The 20,904-nt window shown below is 38.0% G+C and overlaps 3 protein-coding genes across 8 annotated transcripts; 2 read left to right on the forward strand and 1 right to left on the reverse strand.

The window, feature by feature from the left end:
* The first annotated feature begins 4,914 nt into the window (after positions 1-4,914).
* Positions 4,915-7,746, forward strand: LOC140769323 (FCS-Like Zinc finger 8-like). 3 transcript variants are annotated; one of them, XM_073109993.1, is made up of 3 exons: positions 4,915-5,380; positions 5,949-7,073; positions 7,219-7,746. In XM_073109993.1, exons 2-3 carry the CDS (start codon positions 5,998-6,000, stop codon positions 7,367-7,369), a joined length of 1,227 nt encoding a protein of 408 aa, XP_072966094.1. In that variant the 5' UTR covers positions 4,915-5,380; positions 5,949-5,997; the 3' UTR covers positions 7,370-7,746. The 3 variants fall into 3 exon arrangements, with proteins under 3 accessions (XP_072966094.1, XP_072966095.1, XP_072966096.1); XM_073109994.1 differs by having other exon boundaries at positions 4,915-5,144; XM_073109995.1 differs by lacking the exon at positions 4,915-5,380 and adding an exon at positions 5,462-5,867.
* A 2,200-nt stretch (positions 7,747-9,946) lies between these two features.
* Positions 9,947-14,445, forward strand: LOC140768226 (MAR-binding filament-like protein 1-1). Of its 4 annotated transcripts, none has more exons than XM_073108415.1 (4): positions 9,947-10,333; positions 10,746-10,813; positions 10,924-11,052; positions 12,597-14,445. In XM_073108415.1, the coding sequence occupies exons 1-4, from the start codon at positions 10,075-10,077 to the stop codon at positions 14,319-14,321; spliced, it is 2,181 nt and encodes a 726-aa protein (XP_072964516.1). In that variant the 5' UTR covers positions 9,947-10,074; the 3' UTR covers positions 14,322-14,445. The 4 variants fall into 4 exon arrangements, with proteins under 4 accessions (XP_072964516.1, XP_072964518.1, XP_072964517.1 ...); XM_073108417.1 differs by having other exon boundaries at positions 10,190-10,372; positions 10,913-11,052; XM_073108416.1 differs by having other exon boundaries at positions 10,190-10,372.
* Positions 14,446-15,034: 589 nt separating this feature from the next.
* On the reverse strand, positions 15,035-18,683 carry LOC140768704 (probable sulfate transporter 3.4). The gene is made up of 13 exons (XM_073109080.1): positions 18,314-18,683; positions 18,172-18,220; positions 17,895-18,102; positions 17,648-17,819; positions 17,486-17,551; positions 16,926-17,039; positions 16,706-16,822; positions 16,492-16,618; positions 16,114-16,400; positions 15,842-16,032; positions 15,661-15,746; positions 15,485-15,561; positions 15,035-15,389 (listed from the first exon to the last, which is right to left on the reverse strand). Exons 1-13 carry the CDS (start codon positions 18,638-18,640, stop codon positions 15,246-15,248), a joined length of 1,965 nt encoding a protein of 654 aa, XP_072965181.1. The 5' UTR covers positions 18,641-18,683; the 3' UTR covers positions 15,035-15,245.
* Positions 18,684-20,904: the final 2,221 nt, after the last annotated feature.

Here is a 20,904-nt window from a genome sequence, read left to right on the forward strand (position 1 = left end):
CAAAACTGAGAGTGTCCTAAGAGAATTGAGAATGATAACAACAATATAGAAACCTACCTTCTCCGTTGCATGTTAGTCTCATTTTTTAGAGATCATCCTACATTCCAATAACTTTATTCAAATTTTAGATTCTTTCATAACTAAAAACAGAGCAACTTGTGCTACAAATCAACCCTCTGATGTATTGCAAACAGTTCACGCAATCTATTCCCACCTCCCACCAAACATACAGACAAAAAATAAACAAATTTTTAATGGTTTAAACTAGTAATATAACCGTCGAAAATATCCTTTAAAATGCCTTCCAGGGAGAGACGTTTATAATGAACTCCTCTATTGCTGCTATTTAATTCTCTCCCAGAGAGAATCTTGGTAGTATAGTAGGTAGCTGTGTATGTTTGCCAATGACTGGTACCAACCGGTTGATTCAGTCCACCAAATAACCAATTGGGCTGTTCTTTAATTTTTTACATAGTTTCCATTAAACTCATATAAGATATTCTTGGTGACCCAAATGGGGTTTTATTGGACTTCTATCTATTGCCTGGAAATTAAGTGAGCCCAAAGCATTGCACACAAAAGAAAGGGGAAAAAGAAGAGAGAGAGAGAGAGAGAGAGAGGAGAGATTCCAAGCCTTTATTAGATTATTTCAGGAATAAAAATAAGAACAGTTTAACATCATATTTAAGTTTATTATCTTTTTCAGATGAATAATAGTAATTTTCTCTCGGATAAATACTTCCTCATTCCATCTGCTTTAACTATCCTAAAGTTTGGATGTGAAAGTTAACAGAAAAAATAAAAAAGAAGAAGAAGAAAGGAAACCAACCTCACCGAGCTGTGAGTGGGTTAGCTAATGGCAGCAGATCATGTGCAGACCAAGCTGCAGGAACTACTGTATCATTAGAGTGTACCGAGTCAAGTGCTTCCAAGTACGCGATGCAGCTGAATGCCTGCAACAGGGTATGCAGGGAATCTAGACTCAGCACTGAGCTCACGAGTGGTAATTTAGAGTAGGGGCCCACGAATAATAGAAAAGAATTGTCCGGGCCCACTAGGGCAGGGCTTAAATGTACTAGTCTAACACAAACAAATTAGATACATGGAACCACTCAACCACCACTCACAGGACCACTATTCCATCTAAATAATGGAGGATTAAATCAAACTATCTGTCAGAATAACCCACTTATCCAACGATCCGCTTGCATAATACCAGTACTGCGTCGACACTCGAGAGCTAGGCCACGTACACTCCGATATTTTTTTATCTCCTCTTTTAGGAAAAAGAAGGGAATAGATTAAGAACACAAGCTGGGTTTAATTACTCCACTCGTAAAATAACACTGTCAACTAAGTATTAAATGCTTAATAATGCATATTTCTCTGGTTCTGTTCCTCTTATGCCACCCACTTCCTTGAAATGATAGAGGCATTAAAATATGGCACTAAAAATACATGGTAGGCCACTATCTGATGGAATTTCTTGTTCTTTGCGACTGGAAGCAAGCAGCAGCCTCCTCCTGCAATTATTACGTATGCAAAGGGAGAAAAACAAAATAATATAGTAGGAAAAAGTTAAAATACTCCAAACATATATGTGAAATAATCTTCTCTGATAACAAACAGAGCTTGAGCTTGTTTATATTCTGGCTTCTTTTTTTTTAAATTCCGTAGTAGGCGAATAGGTGTGGATAAGATACCTCGCTATTCCTGTGTAAGTACTCAAAATTACTACGGTCCAAAGCATCGGCGCGCTCTGGAGAACCGCCTCCTCCGATCGCCACACGTGCGGCGGGATCCACAATGCTAGCCACTCGCTGGGCCGTTCCATGCGCCGATATAAATCGGCACTCGTAAGGGAATCTTCTTACCTCGCGCCGTTAGTCCACCTCGTGATTCGGACCGGCACGCGAGGGCGAAACGGTTCGCATTCGTTTGGATTTCGGAAGCGTAACTGTGGTTAGCTACGGTTTGGCTGGCGCGCAGCGGAGGGCCCTGACGGAGCCGTCACGACCGTTACTATTTGGTCAGGGGCAGTTGGGTTTCTTTTTCTGGAACTTGATCGGAGAAAAAAAAAATAAATAAATAAATAAATAGAAAACACTCGGCGAGTTGGAAAAATCTGTACGGTCCGGGACCACCACAAAGTAAAATGTTTGTAGTGGCATCGATTAAAGACTTTGTAGTGAGCACATGTTGTACGTGTACCATAATTCCATGATGCAGACCCTGCACATAATTCCATGCATATATTAATATATAATGCCATTAACCAACAACTCCCCCTCTTCTCCCAATATTAACCACAATTTATTCATATTCTGAAGGATATTAAACAAATAATTAGAAATAAATAGAGAGGCTTTCCAAACGAAAGAGTTGGAAATAATTACGTAATAAAACAAAATGAATCTCGCCATATACATGCATTCAGAGTAATTACACCTTGAGATACTTTTATTGAGCACTTGGTGGAACATGATTGAGCTAACTATTTGGGCCCTCAGCATTTTGTACTTTTTATGAGCATAAAGTTCTCTTTTTTAATTTATTTTTGAATGAATTATGGGTATAAAGTTGACTCTTTCCTATCATGACTTTCTTTCTCTCTTTTTACTTTATTTTTTCCTTGCTCAACTGGGGTAGACCTTAGTGGGCATGTTGCCGTCCTCAAGATTTGATATTATTTCGCCTTTTAGTTTATATCAAACTAGCATGTTTATTTCTGACATAAGCTGATTCAATTATATCTGGGGATTCTGCGGTCATATTAGCCGATTTAATGTTCTTCGGAAATGAGAAACAGATATATTGTTATAAGAAAAGGAGATTTTGGTATTGTTTATGAGGAGAGCTATCAAAACCGATAACCTCTGAGCTACAAAAAAAATGTTAACAGTTTATAGCATTGAGGCTCAGAAATTATCAAATGGCATGGCATAATCTAGACCAGATACTGAAGAGGGGAAGTATAAATATAAAGAGAAATTTTGTTTTTAATATTTTATCTTTTCTCTTATTTTCTCTATACTCTTTATATCTGCAAATTGAGTAACAAGTTTTACTAAATAACTGTTATTTAAATATAATTAAAATATTAAGTTCAATTAACTATACTAAGAAGCTTACTGTAATACCGTCCCTAAAATATCTTATCCAAACAATAAAGAAAAGAGATTGCTATTATGCTTCATTTTTTGTTATTAAAGTTTGCCCGAACAAATTTGTGACGAAAATAAAAAGATAAAAATATTTTAGATAAATAATAATTTGTAGAGTAGTATTAACCCGACGAAAAATATGTAAGTAAACTGTAAGATAAATAAAAAATATAGGGTGTTAAATCAAATTTCTGAAATTATAACAACTCCGACTCTTTTAAGACGCTAATGAAGTGGGATGGCTAACTAACATCGATTGATCAAATTTATAGTAATAACGGCTTTGACTATACCTAGGTTTGGGTCAGTGATGGAAAGTTTGGCATTTCAAAATATATGCAATTTTTTTTCTCACTTAGATAAGATTTATTTAACCAACTACGTCGATGTATGATATAAGACATTAGGAAGAAAAGAAAAGAAAATAAACCGTAGTGTCATTTACGTAAATTTAGAGGGCTGGTCGTCGACCAAAACCCAACCATTCCTTGGTGAAGAAGCCCACAGGGGAGCACAGACATGCCTCTGGGCCCAGGTTGGGGCCCACCAAGGGCAGCTTTGTCCTCTTCTGCCACTGCCCTCGCCATAATGGAGAGAGAACCGAACCTTTCCTGTTCAAAACCGGGGCCCACCACAAAGGAGAGATCTCAGCCGTCCACTCCCAGATCCATCATACCTCGTTATTCTCTCGATCGCCGCCGTCCGTCTGGCAACAAGAAGGGAGGACTCCTGAGAGCGAAAGACTGCCTCCTTTCGATCACGACCGTCCACGTGGGAGTTTAGTAGTAGCAGCAGCAGTAGCAGTAGTTAAGGAAAAGGCCAAGATTGAAGCGAAGGGAAGGGAAGGGAAAAGAAAAGAAAAGAAAAGAAAAAGTTGAGGCCTCGTCAAACGGGGAAATCTGATTGGCTGTTTTAGCCGTTTCATGGTCCAGTCCTCGTGTACCGTGCCATGTCCGAACCGAGGAGGACATCACCGACCACAGCGACGAAGTGGGAAACGCTAGTTTCCGGAGGGCGTCCCCCCTCTTTATCACTAACTTAATTTTTAATTGAGAAAATTTCTGTTCATTTTTCCACTCACGATAAATTGATCGAAAACAATACGAGAGCACTACTAATTTATCTTTGATAAAATACTTTTAATTAGTATGCTTGCAATATATTAAATATGATCCAATATAGTTTTGGATAATAATTAGTAAAAATAGTGGTCCGATTATGAGTTGGATCCTAATAACACTATTAGGATAGCTAGTTTTATATATATATATATATATATATATATATATATATATATATAATTTTTTTTGGAGACAATCAATCCACCTATTACAATAGTGATTGCTTGACATTGAAACCCAAAAGGAATATCCTACTTTTGAAATATGCTTAAGAATCGATTTGAACCAAAATTAAAAGAGCATTAGAAAAGTGAAAAAAAGCGAAAACGAGAGCCAACGAGCCATCCCTTTAGAATCCTCTGTTAATTAATTCGCGTTTCCTTCGTCTTGCTCTTGTTTCCCCGAGCAACGTAACTATGTAAGTGGTACGACTTTCGAGTGGCCCACACACCCTTCTTTTTGGGCATTTTGTACGTACCAATCGTATAAAAGATGTATGCGATTTATCTAAATTTCTATCTTTTTTTTTCTGACAGTCATGAATGAGAAGAGTATATCAGAAGCCACTCTGATTTTGATGCATGCAGCCAAAAGATACACACACACACATATAGAGAGAGAGAGAGAGAGAGAGAGAGAGAGAGAGAGAGAGAGAGAGAGAGAGAGAGAGAGAGAGAGAGGAGTCGGGGGGAGAGGAAAAAAGAACGGTACAGTATAAGCTTTTATACCTTTCTCGAGCTATTTTTACTCCTCCTGGCTGGGTCTCTTCAGAGGCTCCATCTGAGAGGTTGTTCTCAGATACAGAGCCTGAGAGAGAAGGAAGGAAGCAAAAGCAAAGCTGGGGTTTTTCCTTTTCCTTGTGGGTTCCCTCTCTCTGCTCTTCTCTCTGTTCTCTGATCTTTGGCAGGCATGCATTTGTGGAGTCATGTCATTTGGGTTGTGGAACTTGACTGTCCGTGAAATACACTAATAAATTTCCTGGGGGATTTCAATGTATTTGTGTTATTTGGAGGGATGCATTGATGAAGATTCTGTATCTGGGTTGTTGGGTTTTGGCTGGAAACTTCAGATCTTGAACTCGACTGCTATTTTAATGTAATCCCAAGTTTATTTCTCAAGATCTTTGATTTCTATTGATTTCTTCATCCATCTAATGTTACTCTTTTACTATTTCAGTTGGCTTTGGCGAGCTTTATTTCTTCAGAAATTGCATCAATAGTTTGTCCTTTTGATGATTTCTACTTGTTAGTGCATACGAGTTTGATCATCTAGTTGCTGTTTTATTTTTTTATGCTGATTATTAAATAGTAATAAATACTGCTGTGGATGTCTATTATCTGCCTTTTATGTTGTAATGGCCCCCAGAAACCAGTGATAGAATAACACAACACGTTTCTATCTAAATCCTTTGGAGAGCCTTCTGTTGTTTGATTGGAATCCAAGAAAAAAAAAATATTTTTTATGGAGTATTTTTCAGCTGGATCTTTTATGATTACCACTGCATGCCTATTATGATTACCAAACTTGCAGTGTTCCTCTTTCACCTTCTGATCGCACTCTCTAAGGCTGGTTATGATGTTTTGTGTGTATCTACGATCAGTCGTACTTGTTAGTATTGCCATCTTGAAACTTAATCCTAAATATTTCATCTTTAACATTTCAGTTCAGGAATCTCCTAACATCAACGGTGGAAGAGGAGGGCATTTGACACTATGCTGAGGAAGAGGAGCAGACCAGTCCAGAAAGAGCAGAGCAAAACCCATCTGATTCCAGGTTTAGCCTCTGATTCCTCCTCTTTTGATGGGGTGATGCAGAAGGCCAAGAGCACCTCGTTCTTTAGTGTTCCTGGGCTCTTTGTAGGATTCACCACCAAGGGCTTATCAGATTGTGATTCAGCTAGGAGTCCAACGTCTCCTCTGGACTACAAGGTGTTTTCCAATGTAGGCAACTCCTTTGTTAGGTCTCCTAGAACACCAGGCCCTGATGGGCAACCAAAGAGCTGGGATTGCAGCAGGGTGGGCCTTGGTCTTGTGGGTTCTCTCAATGATGAGACTAAGCCATTTGGGAAGAGCCTAGGATTTCCTGAGAGAAGGAATATAGTGTTTGGATCACAGATGAGGATCAACATCCCAAACCCTAGTGCTCATCTGGGTGGTCTGAGAGGTGAACCTTTAGGTGCAGCTCCTAAATCCTTGCCTAAGGATTATGGGGTTTTTTCACAGACTAGGATAGGGTCACCTCATCATCTGGGTTCCTCGAGAATGGCACTGGGGCGCAAAGGAGATGAATTGGTATGTGGGGAATTTGGCAAAATGCGATCTTGTTCTGCGGATATCAGTGGATCATCTCTTCCCCCGAATCAGTTTTACGAGAACCCAAAGTTTAATTCTGAAAACTTTCCATTAAATTCAAAGAATTCTCCGTTGGATTCTCCTCCAGCTGAAGGGAGCACCAGTTTTGACAAGTTTTCGGGTTCTCTCCCTATATCTATTGGCGCATCTCATGGTTTTATAGGTGCTCTATCTGCAAGTGAGATCGAGCAGTCGGAGGATTACACTTGCATTATTTCTCATGGTCCTAATCCAAAGACTACTCACATTTTTGGGGATTGTGTTCTGGAATCCCACTCAATTCAGTCACCTGATTATAATAGGAAAGAGGGTATTGCTTCCTCCAAATGGCTGCTTAAGTGCCATCAGGATTCTCCACCGGGTCTTTCCGATGATTTTTTGAGCTTCTGCTTCTCTTGCAAGAAGAAATTAGAAGGAAAAGACATCTATATCTATAGGTTAGTCCTGGAATGGTTCTGCAATTCTTTTGATCTGCTCATATTCTCTTCCTGTTGTATGTATGGTAGTAAATCAGAGAGCATGCACATAGATACACTGGCAATCATGTTGTTTTAGTCTCTAAGTTTCTCTTATGCATTGCAGAGGTGAGAAGGCATTCTGTAGCTGCGACTGCCGTGATCAAGAAATTAGTACTGAAGAAGAAAGGGAGAAAGAGACAACTTATTCATCTGACTCTCCTGAATTGGCCTTCGACGATGACATTTTTCTCGCTGGGACGGTCGTGGCTACATAGCTAAACGATCGCTAAAGCCAACAACATCAATCTATGAGAAATGGAAATTTTTTAAGGTAAACAATTTGATCATCCGTTCATGAAGAGCTGTCTATGTGGATCTTTAGCAGCCATGGATGGTCACTATGTACATTCATTTGTTTGCTGATGCTGTTTCAGCACTCATGGTGGTGTTGTGGGTCATGGTCAAGACTGCGTTTTTCTTTTTATTTTCGGATATCTCAGTTTCCGGATAAACTTTGATTTTTGGTTTATAATTTTGATAAGAGGGGTGTTGCCACTGCATGGGCTCCCCATTTTTCCCTTGAATCTACTTGCAGCAGCTACTGTATAAGCTTCGAGAACTTCATTAGTTAATGATATGAGCTAGTTTTTACTTTTTGAGTAATACCTATTGATTTTCTTCTGATATGCATCTAATCATTTGCACCTGCTGTTGCCTACTCTGCAGCACTGACTGAGAAATGCTGGAATCATGGAATACTTGTTCTACAAATAGATGTCAAATAAGACAGCTTGCCGCAATCATATGAATAGTAGAATCTATACTTTTAGCTAATATCAATCTACTGTTATCTGATATGTCTCTTAATGAAATTGATAGTCTAAGTTTAGTCTACATGGATACACAATTGTAACACTCTGCTTCTCTAATATTGTTGCTGCATAATTTCTTGAAATGATACTTTTATGTTGATAGCACTCATAATAGTAGAAGTGATATCAGGCAAATATAAAAAGACTCTTGTATTTATGATCTCAATAGATAGATTTTATCCTATTATTGCCACATCGAGTCAAACTTCAATTGTGTAGTATAGCCAATCTAGTATTGAAACTATGTGCCCAAGATTGTCTTCTTCTCTTCTAATACTTGCTCTGTGTATTCTTGTAATGATAGTGATGGTGTTCTTAATCATACTATCGAGCCAGTGGGTATGAGTTATTCTGCTGCTTGATTGCTTTGATGATCTTGTCATCTGATATCTGCATTCATATTCTAATCCATCTAATAAGAGGAAGTTTGCAGCTCCCAGTAAATTATCAGTTCTAATTCCTTTTATCTCCTAACTTCACTAATCTGATAGTAGTTTTATACCTTCACTGCAGAAGTCATCCAACATTTTGAGGTACTCAATTTTTAGGTATTTGATTAGAATTTCTCCCAGGAATTTTCATCTCCAGCTCTCAATATTGCTCCCATCTCATGAACTGGCTATCAAACCAAGTGTCAGCAAAATCTGGACACAAACTTTTCCCTGTCTATGCAACACATTAATCTAGAAAAATTGGGACATAATTGTGCTAATTTCAAGATTTGGTCTCAGATTCTTCTCTTCATTAGAGAAAGTAATGGTAGATAGTACTCCCAGAGTAGACTTTTTGTAGCTAATCTGGGTAGCAAGTATTCAAGATAGGAAAACTCAATTATGAATAGGATTTTGAGCTCCTTAATTAGGCTTACCATCTCTAGGTACCACATGGGATAAACCACCATATTTTACATGATTAAATGTGAAGCTACTTGGATCAAACTAAATTTCTTAAAAATAATATGGGTAAAGGATAAATCACTCCTCTTTGTCCTCCCTCCTATGGTATGGTTTAAATTAAAGTGAAATGCTTAACTTTTTCTATCCCAAACTAAACTGAGAAAGCACAATTTCTTTTTTTAAATTATTACATAGAATTATTCTACCATAATAAGTATTAAAATGTTTAAACTGTCTTTCTTCTTTCATTTAGTTTACTCACCTATTTTATTATTCAAAGTTAAACTAAAATACAGTTTCAACCTCTTCTAGCTCCTATATAATATTACAGGCATTAAATCTTAATTATTATCTAACTATCACAATGCACATACCTGTAAATTAATAATATTAAAATATAGATAGAAGATTCATATTAACTCAAATAATAATATTATTAATATCATAGTGATATTACATCAATATGTAATTTCTTTGTTAAGTTTGGATGAAAAAATTAATATTTTTATATTAGTCTAAACTACGGGAGAGTAAAATAATACAAATAAAAATTTAGAAATAAGTAATTTATAATATTACGCTGAAAGCTCTAATATAGAATCAAACCAATAGCTTATGGTAATCTCATAATTAAAAGAGAAAAAGAAGAAGATGATCGAGATTGTTTACCTTTGTACGAGAGCTTAGCATAAACAAATCGCTCTATTAGTCGTATTATAAGATTAAGAGTCAGACTATCTCAACTTCAACTCGGGTGTGCATCATTCCATGACTCGCAACAAAAGAAATCTACGTGGTCCAAATCCATTCTCATTGTGAGGATAGAAGCCCTTCCCTTACTGCTGAGCTGGCAGTCAGCGAATGGCCAATCGCCAAAAAGATCACAGCGATGATGCTGACCTGGCGTCCCAAAGAGAAGCCGAATGTCGTCATGCCATTGTATTCTCCAAACTAGCCCCAGATAAACACTGCAACGCGAATGACATCGTTGCTGACTTCGGTCTGCGTAACTCAACTACTGTGACCGACCACAAGGGTAAAATAATAATTTTAGGTTGGATGAGCCCCTCGCGTTCTTTCGTTGTTCAGAGGAAGTGGATGCCGCTCTTCCTCAAGAAAAGCTAAGAGAGAGAGAGAGAGGAATTGAATGGAAGGAAGAGAGCACTCTTGAGCTTCTTCAAGGTTGCCAAGTTAAGAGGCTAAATCTCGTGGATGGGGTTCTCAATGGGTTGTTCCAGTTTCTTGCAATCACCAGTCTCCATACCCTTCTCTCCCAATGGCTCTTCGTCTCCTCTCTTGCTGTGGCCTCACAGGAAAGCTAGCAAGAAGAAGGTGTTTGCCATGGGATCGAGTGGCAGCGGCAACGGTAATCTCGGCGGTCCCTCGCAAAGGAGAGCTTTTCTCCTTGTTGGTATCTCGGTTTTGCCCCTCTTGCAGCTTAAAGCAGTAGCTTTGGAAGATCTCGTGCAAGGTTCTCTTTTCCTTCTTTTTTTGGCATATTAGTGATGAGGTAATTGGTCCTTTGTTATGTTTGATATTTTAGGTGTTAATTTGATGTGGATAGTGTCAGAATTAATCGCCATGATAACTTTCCTTTTAGTTGTTCTTGCCGAGGGTTTAATTAGAGAACTTTGGGACTTGAATGTTTCATGATAGAGTAATTTGGCGCAAAATTTGACTTCCATGCCAGGCCGCCGAGGCCAATAATTTAGGATATATCATCAAGACTTGTAAAACACAACCCCCTGTAGCAACAAGGTTGGGCTTCCAACCAGAGGAATTACTGTTACCTTTAAATGGTATCAATGGATCTCCTTGGTGATTACCCTTCTTGCTTTGGTCTATTTGCTGAATACTACTTGTCTATATTGTTGTGATGTCAGATAAAGAAGTGCAAGGTCTTAAACAGCCAGACCAGGAAATCTCATTGGAAGAACCTAACAAGTCTGAGGTGGTTTAATCCTTTGCTCTATCTTTGAATTCTAAAATGAGAAAAGTATTTATGATAAAAGATTTAGTCCTTCTTTCAAATCATCTGATATATATATAGCTTGCCTGCAGCAAGATGTACCCGGGGGTTCATTTTTATCTGTCCTGAATGCGCTTGGAATAGTTGGATCAGGTGTTCTTGGTGCACTATATGCCACATCTCAAAAGGAAAAGGCAGCTATGGAGTCAAGCATCGCATCTGTAAACAATCTGCAAACCTGTATTAGAAATTTTCTTAACTTATATGGTTATCATTAGTTAGAGTTGGTTGGAATTTTCTGATAATTAAATTATGCATCATTAAATATACCCGGAGAGCTTGATATTCAAAATGGACAGATGTATGTTTTGAAGTTCTTATTTGTTGGAGCTGTTACTAAGTAAGTAGAGACATGCGTACACGTGCCTTTTTCTCCAACATAGGACATCTAAACCAGGTGTTATCTGTAAATGAAATATTTTGGTGTATAGTCCAAAGCTTCCCTGTTGGCACATTATAAGTAACATATAATGAAGGCCAAATTTGATAGAAACTGCTAAATCAAGATTCCAGTATGGGCTCCAAAAAGATATATTAAAGTCTGGGAAATTTTAGATACCTATGTATACTATAAGCCATAAGATATTATTTTTAGGAAAATATCCATACTTTTCTTGATCTTTTATTTCCCATAACAGTTTCTAATTATTTAGCATAAATGAATAAGTAATCTAGTAAACAAGAATTATTTCAGTACAAATCAATACATTGCCCGGCCTTTATTTAAAGAAAAAATGGTGAATTGATAATTGTTGTATGCTGTCCTTGTGCTATTTGATGACCTTTGTTTTTTCCATGCTCGTTCATGAAATGAATGAGGAACATGTTATCATTACCAATATCCTTGTTGTGGTACTGAGCCTAATTTTGTTCTTGGCCTTATTTGTTCCTGGGACATGAAAACAAACCCTTAAATAATAAATTTCATCAATTTTCCTTGGGTATTGTAGCTTGAGGAACCAATGAAGGCCGTGAGCTCCATGACCATGGAGTTCCATCGAGAAGGTAGATAGAACTGATTTTATATCTTTCATGTGAAGCCTGTCCCTTGTTTGTGATTGAATTTGGGAAACAAATCTTCAATTCCTTTGGCTTTCAAGATGTGTGTTGGAAAGAAATATCTTGAAAAAATATTTGGCATGTTAATTAAAAATTTTATGATGCCTTCAGCGCAAGGTTGATTCATTGTTATATCCATGAAGTTGGTGAATGTTCATAAACCTAGATCATGTCTTTTGTTTACTGTATTTGTTCTTTCCTACTCTATCTGAGTAATTTTGCCTGCCCTTTCTGTGTTGTTGGACTGTTTTCCTACATTGCATTGAGTTCTTTTGTAGATGAAGAAAATTTAAGGAATGTGCAGATGCGTAAATTGGAGGGGATGATCAATGCAGGGAGATTTTGAGATAACAAACATTCTAATAACTTTTGGATTTTGAGGATAAGAAACTGACTAATTTTAGTGGAGCCTGTCTGGATCAAACTTTCTTCATTTTCTCTGCAATAAATAGTTAATGCGCTGCCAGGATATGAGTTTGCAGATTGCCTCATCCTAATTTGTGCATAGTAGTAGCAAGTAGACAATTTATAAGTAGGTTGAAGTCATTTGCAACCGTCCTTTATTGTAACGCCATGCTTGCAGAAGTTTCCATTAGTGCTTACATTTCTTGGCAGCTATGTCTATCTAACAAAACACTGAATGCAGATGGAGACCGCGCTAACTGAGAAGGAAGCAACAATCTCTTTATTGAAGGAAAACTATGAGAGAAGCCTATCAAGTGAGCAAGAAGAACAAATGAAGCAAGCGAGAAAATTCAAGGAGGAGGAAGCTATTCTGTTAAATCAATTGTCTTCCATGAAGAGGACTCTAACAGCTTTACGTGAAGAACTACAGAGTGAGAAAAAACTAGTTGAGGAGCTTAAATCAGAAATAAGTCAGCTTAAGGGTAGTATTACACAAGCTGGGGAAGAGAAAAGGATGCTTGAAGCCAAACTCAAAGAAAAAATGGACACAGCAGATGTCTTACAGGATAAAGTATGCTTACTTGGCCTGGAGATAAGTGACAAGGAGAAGAATATTAACGAACTAAAACTATCACTTGCTGGTAAGGAGGAAGATTATAGGAGCTTGAGATCTATCTTGGACCAGACTAGGGACGACTTTGAGAGTGCAAATTCCACAATAGAACAACTCAAGGAGGAGGTTCTTAGAACCAGAGAAGAACTGAATAACAAGATATTTTCAATTGATTCCTTGAATGAAGAACTTCAGTCACTACATGCAGCTAAAATTGTCGCTGAGAAAAAAGTTCAGGATCTCATGAAAGAGTATGATGATTTGAAGTCCTCTTCTGAAACAAGGGCAAATCTTGATTCTGAACTTCTATTGAACAAAGATGGCCAACTCCATCAACTTGGAGAAAAACTTGCCCTAGCATTAAGTGAAGCTACCACTGACCGAGCAATGATTGCGGAGTTAAAGAAAGAGAAGGATGATGCCGAAAATAAGCTAGAAAGAGAAGTAGCCATTGTAAAGAAATTGAAAGATGAACTTAAATCCACTGAAAAGTCATTAGGAGCTTCAAGGCTCGAGGTAGCTAATCTGTTCAAGGAACTTGATGAGACAAAAAGATCATATGAGGAACTGATGTCCAAGGTTTCAAATATTCAGGATGAATTTATTGAAGAGAAAAGACTTCTGACTAATAACTTGGACGAGGCAATGGCTACTAAAATAGCTCTTTCTGATGAGCTAGTCTCAAATAAGGAGGTAATAAAGAGGAGAGAAGAGGAACTTGAAGTGTCCTTCAATCAATTGAAAACAGTTGCCGAAGATCATGATAAACTGAAAAAGGAACTGCTAGAGATCTATAAGAAGCTTGAATCTACATCGCGTGAGTTGAAGGAAGAACGAAAGATAGTTGCTACTTTGAACAGAGAGCTTGAGGTTTTGGCAAAACAAGTACAAAGAGATTCTGAAGCCCGGAGAGCTCTTGAAGCAGACTTAGATGAGGCTACCAGATCACTTGATGAGATGAACAAGAGTGCCTTGGTGCTCTCCAAGGAGCTGGAGAACACTAATTCTATGGTTGCCAACCTTGAAGCGGAGAAGGAGATGTTATTCAAGGCACTTACTGAACAAAAGAACAAAACAAAGGAATCCCAGGAAAATATCGAGGATGCCCAAAGCCTTATCACAAGGCTTGGGGGTGAAAGAGACAGTTTTGAAAAGAGGTCTAAAAAGCTTGAAGAGGAATTAGCATCAGCAAAGGGTGAAATATTACGATTGCGGAGGCAGATTAGTATGAACAAACCTCCAAATAAGCAATCTGTGAATGATCACCATCAAAAGCCTAAAGAAGTTGCAGCTGGAACTCTTCCAGTGAAAAAGACCGCTACCAGAAGAAGAAAGGGAGAGTCGACCCTGTAGTTTCTTAGTAGTAGAACGATCAGGAAGAAGAATATTTAATATGTTTCCTCCCAATTTTATGTTAAAACTTTATATTTTTGGAACACCATATCATTACAATTAGATAGAAAATCCTTACTGAGTAGAGCCTTCTTTTTTGAGCCGAGCCTAGCTAGATTTCATTGAGCAATCTTTATAGAGTGGACATTGGCTTCCTTTTACTAGTACTTCCGTTTCTTTGCTGTCAATTATTGTGTAAAGGGACTGTTCTCCAAGAAAAGTTGAAGACATTTAAATTATGTAGATAAGGATTCGAGTTGCTATAGTGCATAAACTTTCTACCAACAGTTCGTACTGATCAACAGTTTTCTCTTCTTCTTTTTTCGTTTAAATGTAAAATTATCAACTGGAAGATGGAGTAACTTTTCCCTGCTTTTTCCTCGGGAACATTTTGCTTCCAAATGCTTCTTGCATGATTTGCTTGTAGACAGAGTATATTAACAAGTATTACAGGGACTGTTCTACATTGTCTCCTTTGTTTATTTCTTTCTAGAAAAATTTAGCAATATTAAAGTTTTGAGACAGCATCAATGGTGAAGATGACACGGATCTCCTTTTTGTTTTGGTTGCAATTTTGATCTAATCATGCTTAAAATGAGCCGCAGACCAAATATTAGATATGTTCAAAGAGAATGGATCATCTACAGACTACATCTCACAGAGAAAGTGGACAGAAGCAAGTTTATAAGACCAACTTCATTAAAATCTTCTTATATTATGGTATCAGGTTTCTTCAAAATCTCTTCTTGGAAGAGCTCGTACTAAGACACCATCATTGGAGTTTATATTACTAGATACCAAATACACATCCACTAATATGGAAATACTTTGTTTCTTCTCGGCTGTCACCTTTCTTTGGTTTGAATTAGATAAACAGAAGGATGCTCAAATCTGGCCTTTATATGAAGAAGAAATCGCAGCTATGGCTTCTGCAACGGTCATATAAACACACTCCGACCCAAATTGCTCCCAAATCACAGATTTGCATAGCTTTTCCGTGACACTTGCAACTGGATTTGCTAACACAAACTGCATTAAAACAAGCAAAAGTTATAAATTCTCTGTTCTCTTTGATTCTAGCAGGATAAATTTTAGTAGAATGAGAATAAATTCTTCTTAGTTACCTCCACAGATCTTTTATCCAGGATCTTCTTCAGCTCTGCAAGTGTTTCCATTCCACTTGTGTCTATAGCCGTCACAGCTGCAGAAAAGTTTGATATATACACTTGGTCAAAAAAGATATATATATATATATATATATATAATGTCAGTTATGTATTTAATGGTAAGTATCACTTACCACTCATGTCCAAGATGATGCATTTAATGGAGCTCTGGTTCATTTTTGCAACCCTCTCGTCTTCTTCTCGTACCCATCTCAGGATTCTGTATAATTATCAGACAAAATATTTATTTTTCTTCACCAAAAAATAAAATAAAAATAGAAACCTAATTCGGACCCTAAAATTAATTGAACCCACCTCTCTTGAAGGTACATCGAGTTAGCAAAGTATATGGGTGATTCAACTCCAAGAATGAGGAAAGGAGGGACTCTGATGGCCTCTTTGTAGTGTACTAGATCTCTATAGTTGTGTGTCCCTGGAACAACCCCCTTGATTACAATGTTTGGACGCGTCACATGTATCAAAATTTTGAGCATGGAGATGCCAACCTGCAAGAAATATTCACAAGACTTGTATCATTCTTTCTTTGTAGAACTATGCAGCAAGTCTAAAGTAAGAGAAGAGCTTACAGCTATTGCAAGGCCCATCTGCACTGAGATGAATAGAACACCGAAGAAAGCACTGATACAAGCCAAGAAGTCGAGTTTATCCACCTTCCACAGCCGGATAACAGCATGGAAATCTATGAGCCCGATAACTGCCGTAATAATTATCGCCGAGAGAATAACGTTGGGTGTGTGATAAAACAGTGGCATGAGGAATAGCATGGTAACGAGGACAGCAGATGCCATTACTATGTTTGAGACTGCCGTCTTCGATCCGGCGTTATAGTTCACCGCCGATCGAGAAAATGATCCTATATTTATATATATCATCAATCATATATAAAATTAACACTAAAATAATGAGTCTTAAAACGCTCAGTTGAAGCATATAATTTGCTATACCAGTAGTGACATAGCATGAAGCACAAGAGCCAGCCATGTTCATGATCCCTATGGCCATCATCTCTTTGTTTCCATCAATCTGGTAATTCTTTATAGAAGCAAATGTTCTTCCAACAGCAATACCTTCCTGGAATTAGATATAGAAGATGCTGTAACTTTATCTGCGTGGTTTTACGAATAGTGTGCTTATTCGATGAGGGTATTCTTTTCTTACAGTGAGAGATAAGATGCCTGTGACTATTCCTGTCTTAATAGCAAGACCCAAGAAAGAGCCATGGAAATAGAGCATGTTAACTGAAGGAGGATTCACCCCTTCTTGTAGATGCCCAATCTATTTGACAAAGGCATAAGAAAAAGATGTAAGTGTACCTGAAGAGGATTTAAGAGTTAATTAATTTACTATTAATTAGCTAATTAAGAGGTTCAGTACTTACTACGCTGATGCCATGGTTCTGAGCTTTGCAGACAAAGGAGATGACGGTTGAGAGAATTACGGAGGCTAGAGGAGCTGCTGCTGATACCCAGAAGAGCTTTGGCTTTCTTGAGCTCTGGATAATTCGTGAATTATCTTAATTAATTTTTGGATTATGAGCTAATAAATCAACTAAAAAAGAATCAAATAGAGAAAAAATAAATGGCAACTTTGCCTAGTTCTCCAAATCTGAAAAATATAAGGGTTTCTTTTGCAAAATTCTAATTCCTTTTCATAAATAATGGACAATAAGCAGGTGGCTACGAAATGGGTGGTTAATCCATCCTCTCTATATTTTTTTATATAAAAAGAAAATCCCATCCTCTCTTATTCAAGATTAGTGGAATTAAATTCCTCTTAGTGGCAAGCAAATAAGGGTCCACCACAATTCTGAGTACCCTGCAGAATTAATCTTCAGTTCATCATACCACCACCACCTCCCCGGCTCCCCATTTTGGGAAATATCTTTTATGGAAAATGCAAGATATGGTCTTCAAGAAAGGAATTAAGTAGAGAACTTACTATATGTCTTGTTATCAGTAGGAAACCAAGGAATGAGGTGCCCATCAAAATTGTTTGCCAAGCCCACTGCACATATACACATAGTTATATATGTACATATATCAGTGAATATAAACTTTATTCTATCTCGTAATATAAATTTCTGTATATATATGTGATTACCTCTGTCCTGTGCTTGAAAACTGAGAGCATTACAGGGATGAAACCCATCTTTGTAGTGAAGTGTACTATCCCAAGTAGTCCTTTGAGCTGCTGAAGTGATACTATGACGGCGGCGCCGCCCATGAATCCGATCAGCGTGGGTTTCGATAAGAAATCCACGATAAATCCTAACCTATAATTCCAAACAAGCATTAGTTATGCATTTTTTGAAGGGAATATATTGGGTGGAAGATAAGTTTTATTTTACCTGAGAAAGCCCAATGAGGCTTGGAATACTCCAGCAAAGAAGGTGGCAGTGAAAGCTAGTTGGATGTAAAGAGTAGGCTCGTGCTCAGGTGAGACCCTCTCTCTTAACATGGATCCCATCACCAAGGATGCAATTGAAACTGGCCCAACTGCGAGGTCCCTTGAGCTCCCAAGAACAGAATAGATCAATGGTGGCACAAAGCTCGAATCTGCCAACCAAATCGAATGAGATAAGAAACTAGGATAGCTAAGGAAGAAGTGCAATGATAAATACTCACATAGGCCAATGATGGGAGGCAAATTTGCAAGCTTTGCATAGCTAATCCCCTGTCAAGCATGAAAAAGAAGCTAAATTTCCATTGGTTTTGTCACGTGTACGTCAGGAAACTAAGTGGTCATTTTGCAAGTAATCTTACGTACTTGTGGGATGGCTAAGCTAGCAATGGTAAGGCCAGAGATTGCATCAGACTTGAGGAGCTGAAGATTATACTCAGAACCCCAGTGGAAGATTGGGAAAAAGTACTGCAGACCAAGAACTAACTTCCTGAAGAAAGATTGGTTCTTGAACTGGTGGAAAGGGTCATCAGGGAAGAAGACCTCACTTAGGCTCTGTTTGAGAGACTGGAAGGTGGTCTTCTTCTGAGGCAAGGAAACCCTGTGGATCTCCATGGGTTGCATGGCTGGAGTAGCTGATTCAAGATCATTGGCATCTGGGAAGCTCTCCACTTTGTTTGAGCTGCCACCCATTTGCTCTAGTTAGGAATTGAACAAGGGGATGGAATGGAATATTGAGGAGTGTGAGGCTTGAGGAAGTTTGTAAGAGAAGGTGGTACTTATATAAGAGGATGAGGTAGTGGAAGGTGGGGGTGAAAAGGAAAAGAAAATTCTAAACAAAGTATAATTTGTCTAATGTTTTGGTGTAGAAATAATTAGAGAGGATTCTCTATAATTAGAGTTGTAGGATCTTCCTATAATTAATTAACCAGATGTGTACATATATATATAGTTAGGAAGACTATGCAAATACATTGGAAATCGATTTAATTGAAAAGCTTAAGCAGCCTATTAGATTTGGCCTAATACTCTATTTTGATTCTTCTCATTTTACCTTCCTTTTAGATATAGGAATATTCCTTAAAGCATTACTCAAGAATCTCAAATTTCAACGTAAACCAATCATTATCTGCTCCTTTTCGTTATCGATTACTCTGCGCCAAATTATATACGGACCCTATTTATATTTCAGGATTGTCGAACTATACGTTCTATTATAAGTCAGTTAGGGGATATATTTAAGACTTATCTCCTACTCAAAAACTTAATGAATTACTAAGATTAAGCCTTCATGGCATTAGAATACAAACTTTGAATTATGGATTTTCTACAGTCCGGGTGTGTGAGAAATTCCTCCACAATCCACACATAGGTTGGACTAAAAAATTCCTCTATTTTTCTTCTCAATAGAAGCTTGAGCTCACTTATGAGCTATAGAGTGTAATTTAGTCAACCTGCAACTACGTTAGCACTAATTTTTCTTTTTTCTCCCATTGAAAATGTTCTTCATTAGAAGGTGAAAGTGAATGTTAATATGAAATCAAATTTTAAACCTTTCCAAATAGGGAAATCAGCATCACCTCTTTGTGGTTGTCAAATCAATAATGACATTCTTCTAGAGAAAAAAGAAGAACAAATAAATTTAATGGTGTTACCTGTCAATTCTCTCATACATTAGTAGCCAACCTAACATTCTAAGTTCAACGTAAACGATAAGATGGCCATCCTTCTGTGAGGGAAAAAAAAAAGAAAATCTTTATAGCGATGGTGTAAAAGAAAGATTAATCTTTCAAATTGGCCAACTTAGAATAGTTGCTATCAGAAGTTCCGTGAGGGGAAATAGAGCATCATCATACATGCCATATCTCCGTGATACTTATTCGTCACTCCACCCCATATGTAGATTGTAGAATATTCCTGGGCCATATGACAAACATGCATTCCCAGTTAGCTACATATAATAAATAGCTGCAACAATTATAATTTCAACATATCTCAAATCACCACCAAAAGTGAGATGTTTGAGAACAACGTTCATATCTCCATACTGAAAAGGATGGCCAACTACAGTGACACATCACAAGAGAAGAGTTCCTCATATCTCTTACCTTATTCCGTCAACGGTTCCATTGTCTTATACTGCTTAAGAACAGACAAACGAGAGAGAGTATAAGCAGATATTGGGAGGAGCGGTTTCAGTGCGGGCGGTGCTTTTTCGAGTTTATTTAGGCATATCTTCAAATGCGTTTCAATGCATCGATTATAAGCATATGCTCGGAAGATTGTTGAGGTGACATTTATCTGACTGATACCGAACGGACTCAGACTGGCATCAAATGTAAATAGAGTATGGCATTTGCACTGCTCTTGATGAGGAAATCTCACTTATTTGACTAGCAGAATAATAGATGGACAAAGAGAGAAAGAGAGAGAGAGAGAGAGAGAGATGATGCGGAGTTGGAATAGGAACTAGGAATCCACCGTACGCGGCGAGCAGCAAGCGCGATCGATGGACACGTTAAGAGAAGAAAAAAAAAACAGTACGCCGGGGCGAGTTGGAATCTGGTACACGACCTTCGATGGTCGCCGTTGGTCTGGCTATCAGCCTCAGCATACCTTTAGAAAAAGGACCACTTATGGAGGGAATCAAATCGTCTGGCCCATTTCCACCCTCTCAGATTGGACGGTGCTCGTTTGGTGGACCTCTCCTTGTGCCTGAGCCACTAAGGGCCTGCTTGCCTGCCTGCCTTACGGATACAAGAAGTCGTGGTTTACTTAGGCGTGAGGCAGATTGATTAGAGAGCTTTTTTAGGTGATTTAATGCCAGATATATGATGATATATCTATATGAATACCAACGAGTAGGCCATCAGCAGTGTCGCCATCGAATAGTTGCCGAGAAGCCTTTGTTGGTCACGTGCTACTTTCTTCACAGGCAGGTGCACTACTGTTGATAT

This window comes from Typha angustifolia, chromosome 10, assembly GCF_048772165.1.
Source record: "Typha angustifolia cultivar Huaian chromosome 10, ASM4877216v1, whole genome shotgun sequence".
In the NCBI taxonomy this organism is placed as follows: Eukaryota; Viridiplantae; Streptophyta; class Magnoliopsida; order Poales; family Typhaceae; genus Typha; species Typha angustifolia.

Excerpts from the sequence above, each read along its gene's own strand:
- LOC140768226 (XM_073108415.1), top strand. The coding sequence starts at position 10,075 with ATGGGGTTCTCAATGGGTTGTTCCAGTTTCTTGCAATCACCAGTCTCC. Across the intron at positions 10,334-10,745 it reads TTTGGAAGATCTCGTGCAAG|ATAAAGAAGTGCAAGGTCTT; the intron begins GTTCTCTTTTCC and ends TTGTGATGTCAG. Across the intron at positions 11,053-12,596 it reads TGGAGTCAAGCATCGCATCT|ATGGAGACCGCGCTAACTGA; the intron begins GTAAACAATCTG and ends CACTGAATGCAG.
- LOC140768704 (XM_073109080.1), bottom strand. The coding sequence starts at position 18,640 with ATGGGTGGCAGCTCAAACAAAGTGGAGAGCTTCCCAGATGCCAATGAT. Across the intron at positions 17,820-17,894 it reads GCCTCATTGGGCTTTCTCAG|GTTAGGATTTATCGTGGATT; the intron begins GTAAAATAAAAC and ends TTGGAATTATAG. Across the intron at positions 16,401-16,491 it reads TTCATGCTATGTCACTACTG|GATCATTTTCTCGATCGGCG; the intron begins GTATAGCAAATT and ends ATATAAATATAG.
- LOC140769323 (XM_073109993.1), top strand. The coding sequence starts at position 5,998 with ATGCTGAGGAAGAGGAGCAGACCAGTCCAGAAAGAGCAGAGCAAAACC. Across the intron at positions 7,074-7,218 it reads AAAGACATCTATATCTATAG|AGGTGAGAAGGCATTCTGTA; the intron begins GTTAGTCCTGGA and ends TATGCATTGCAG.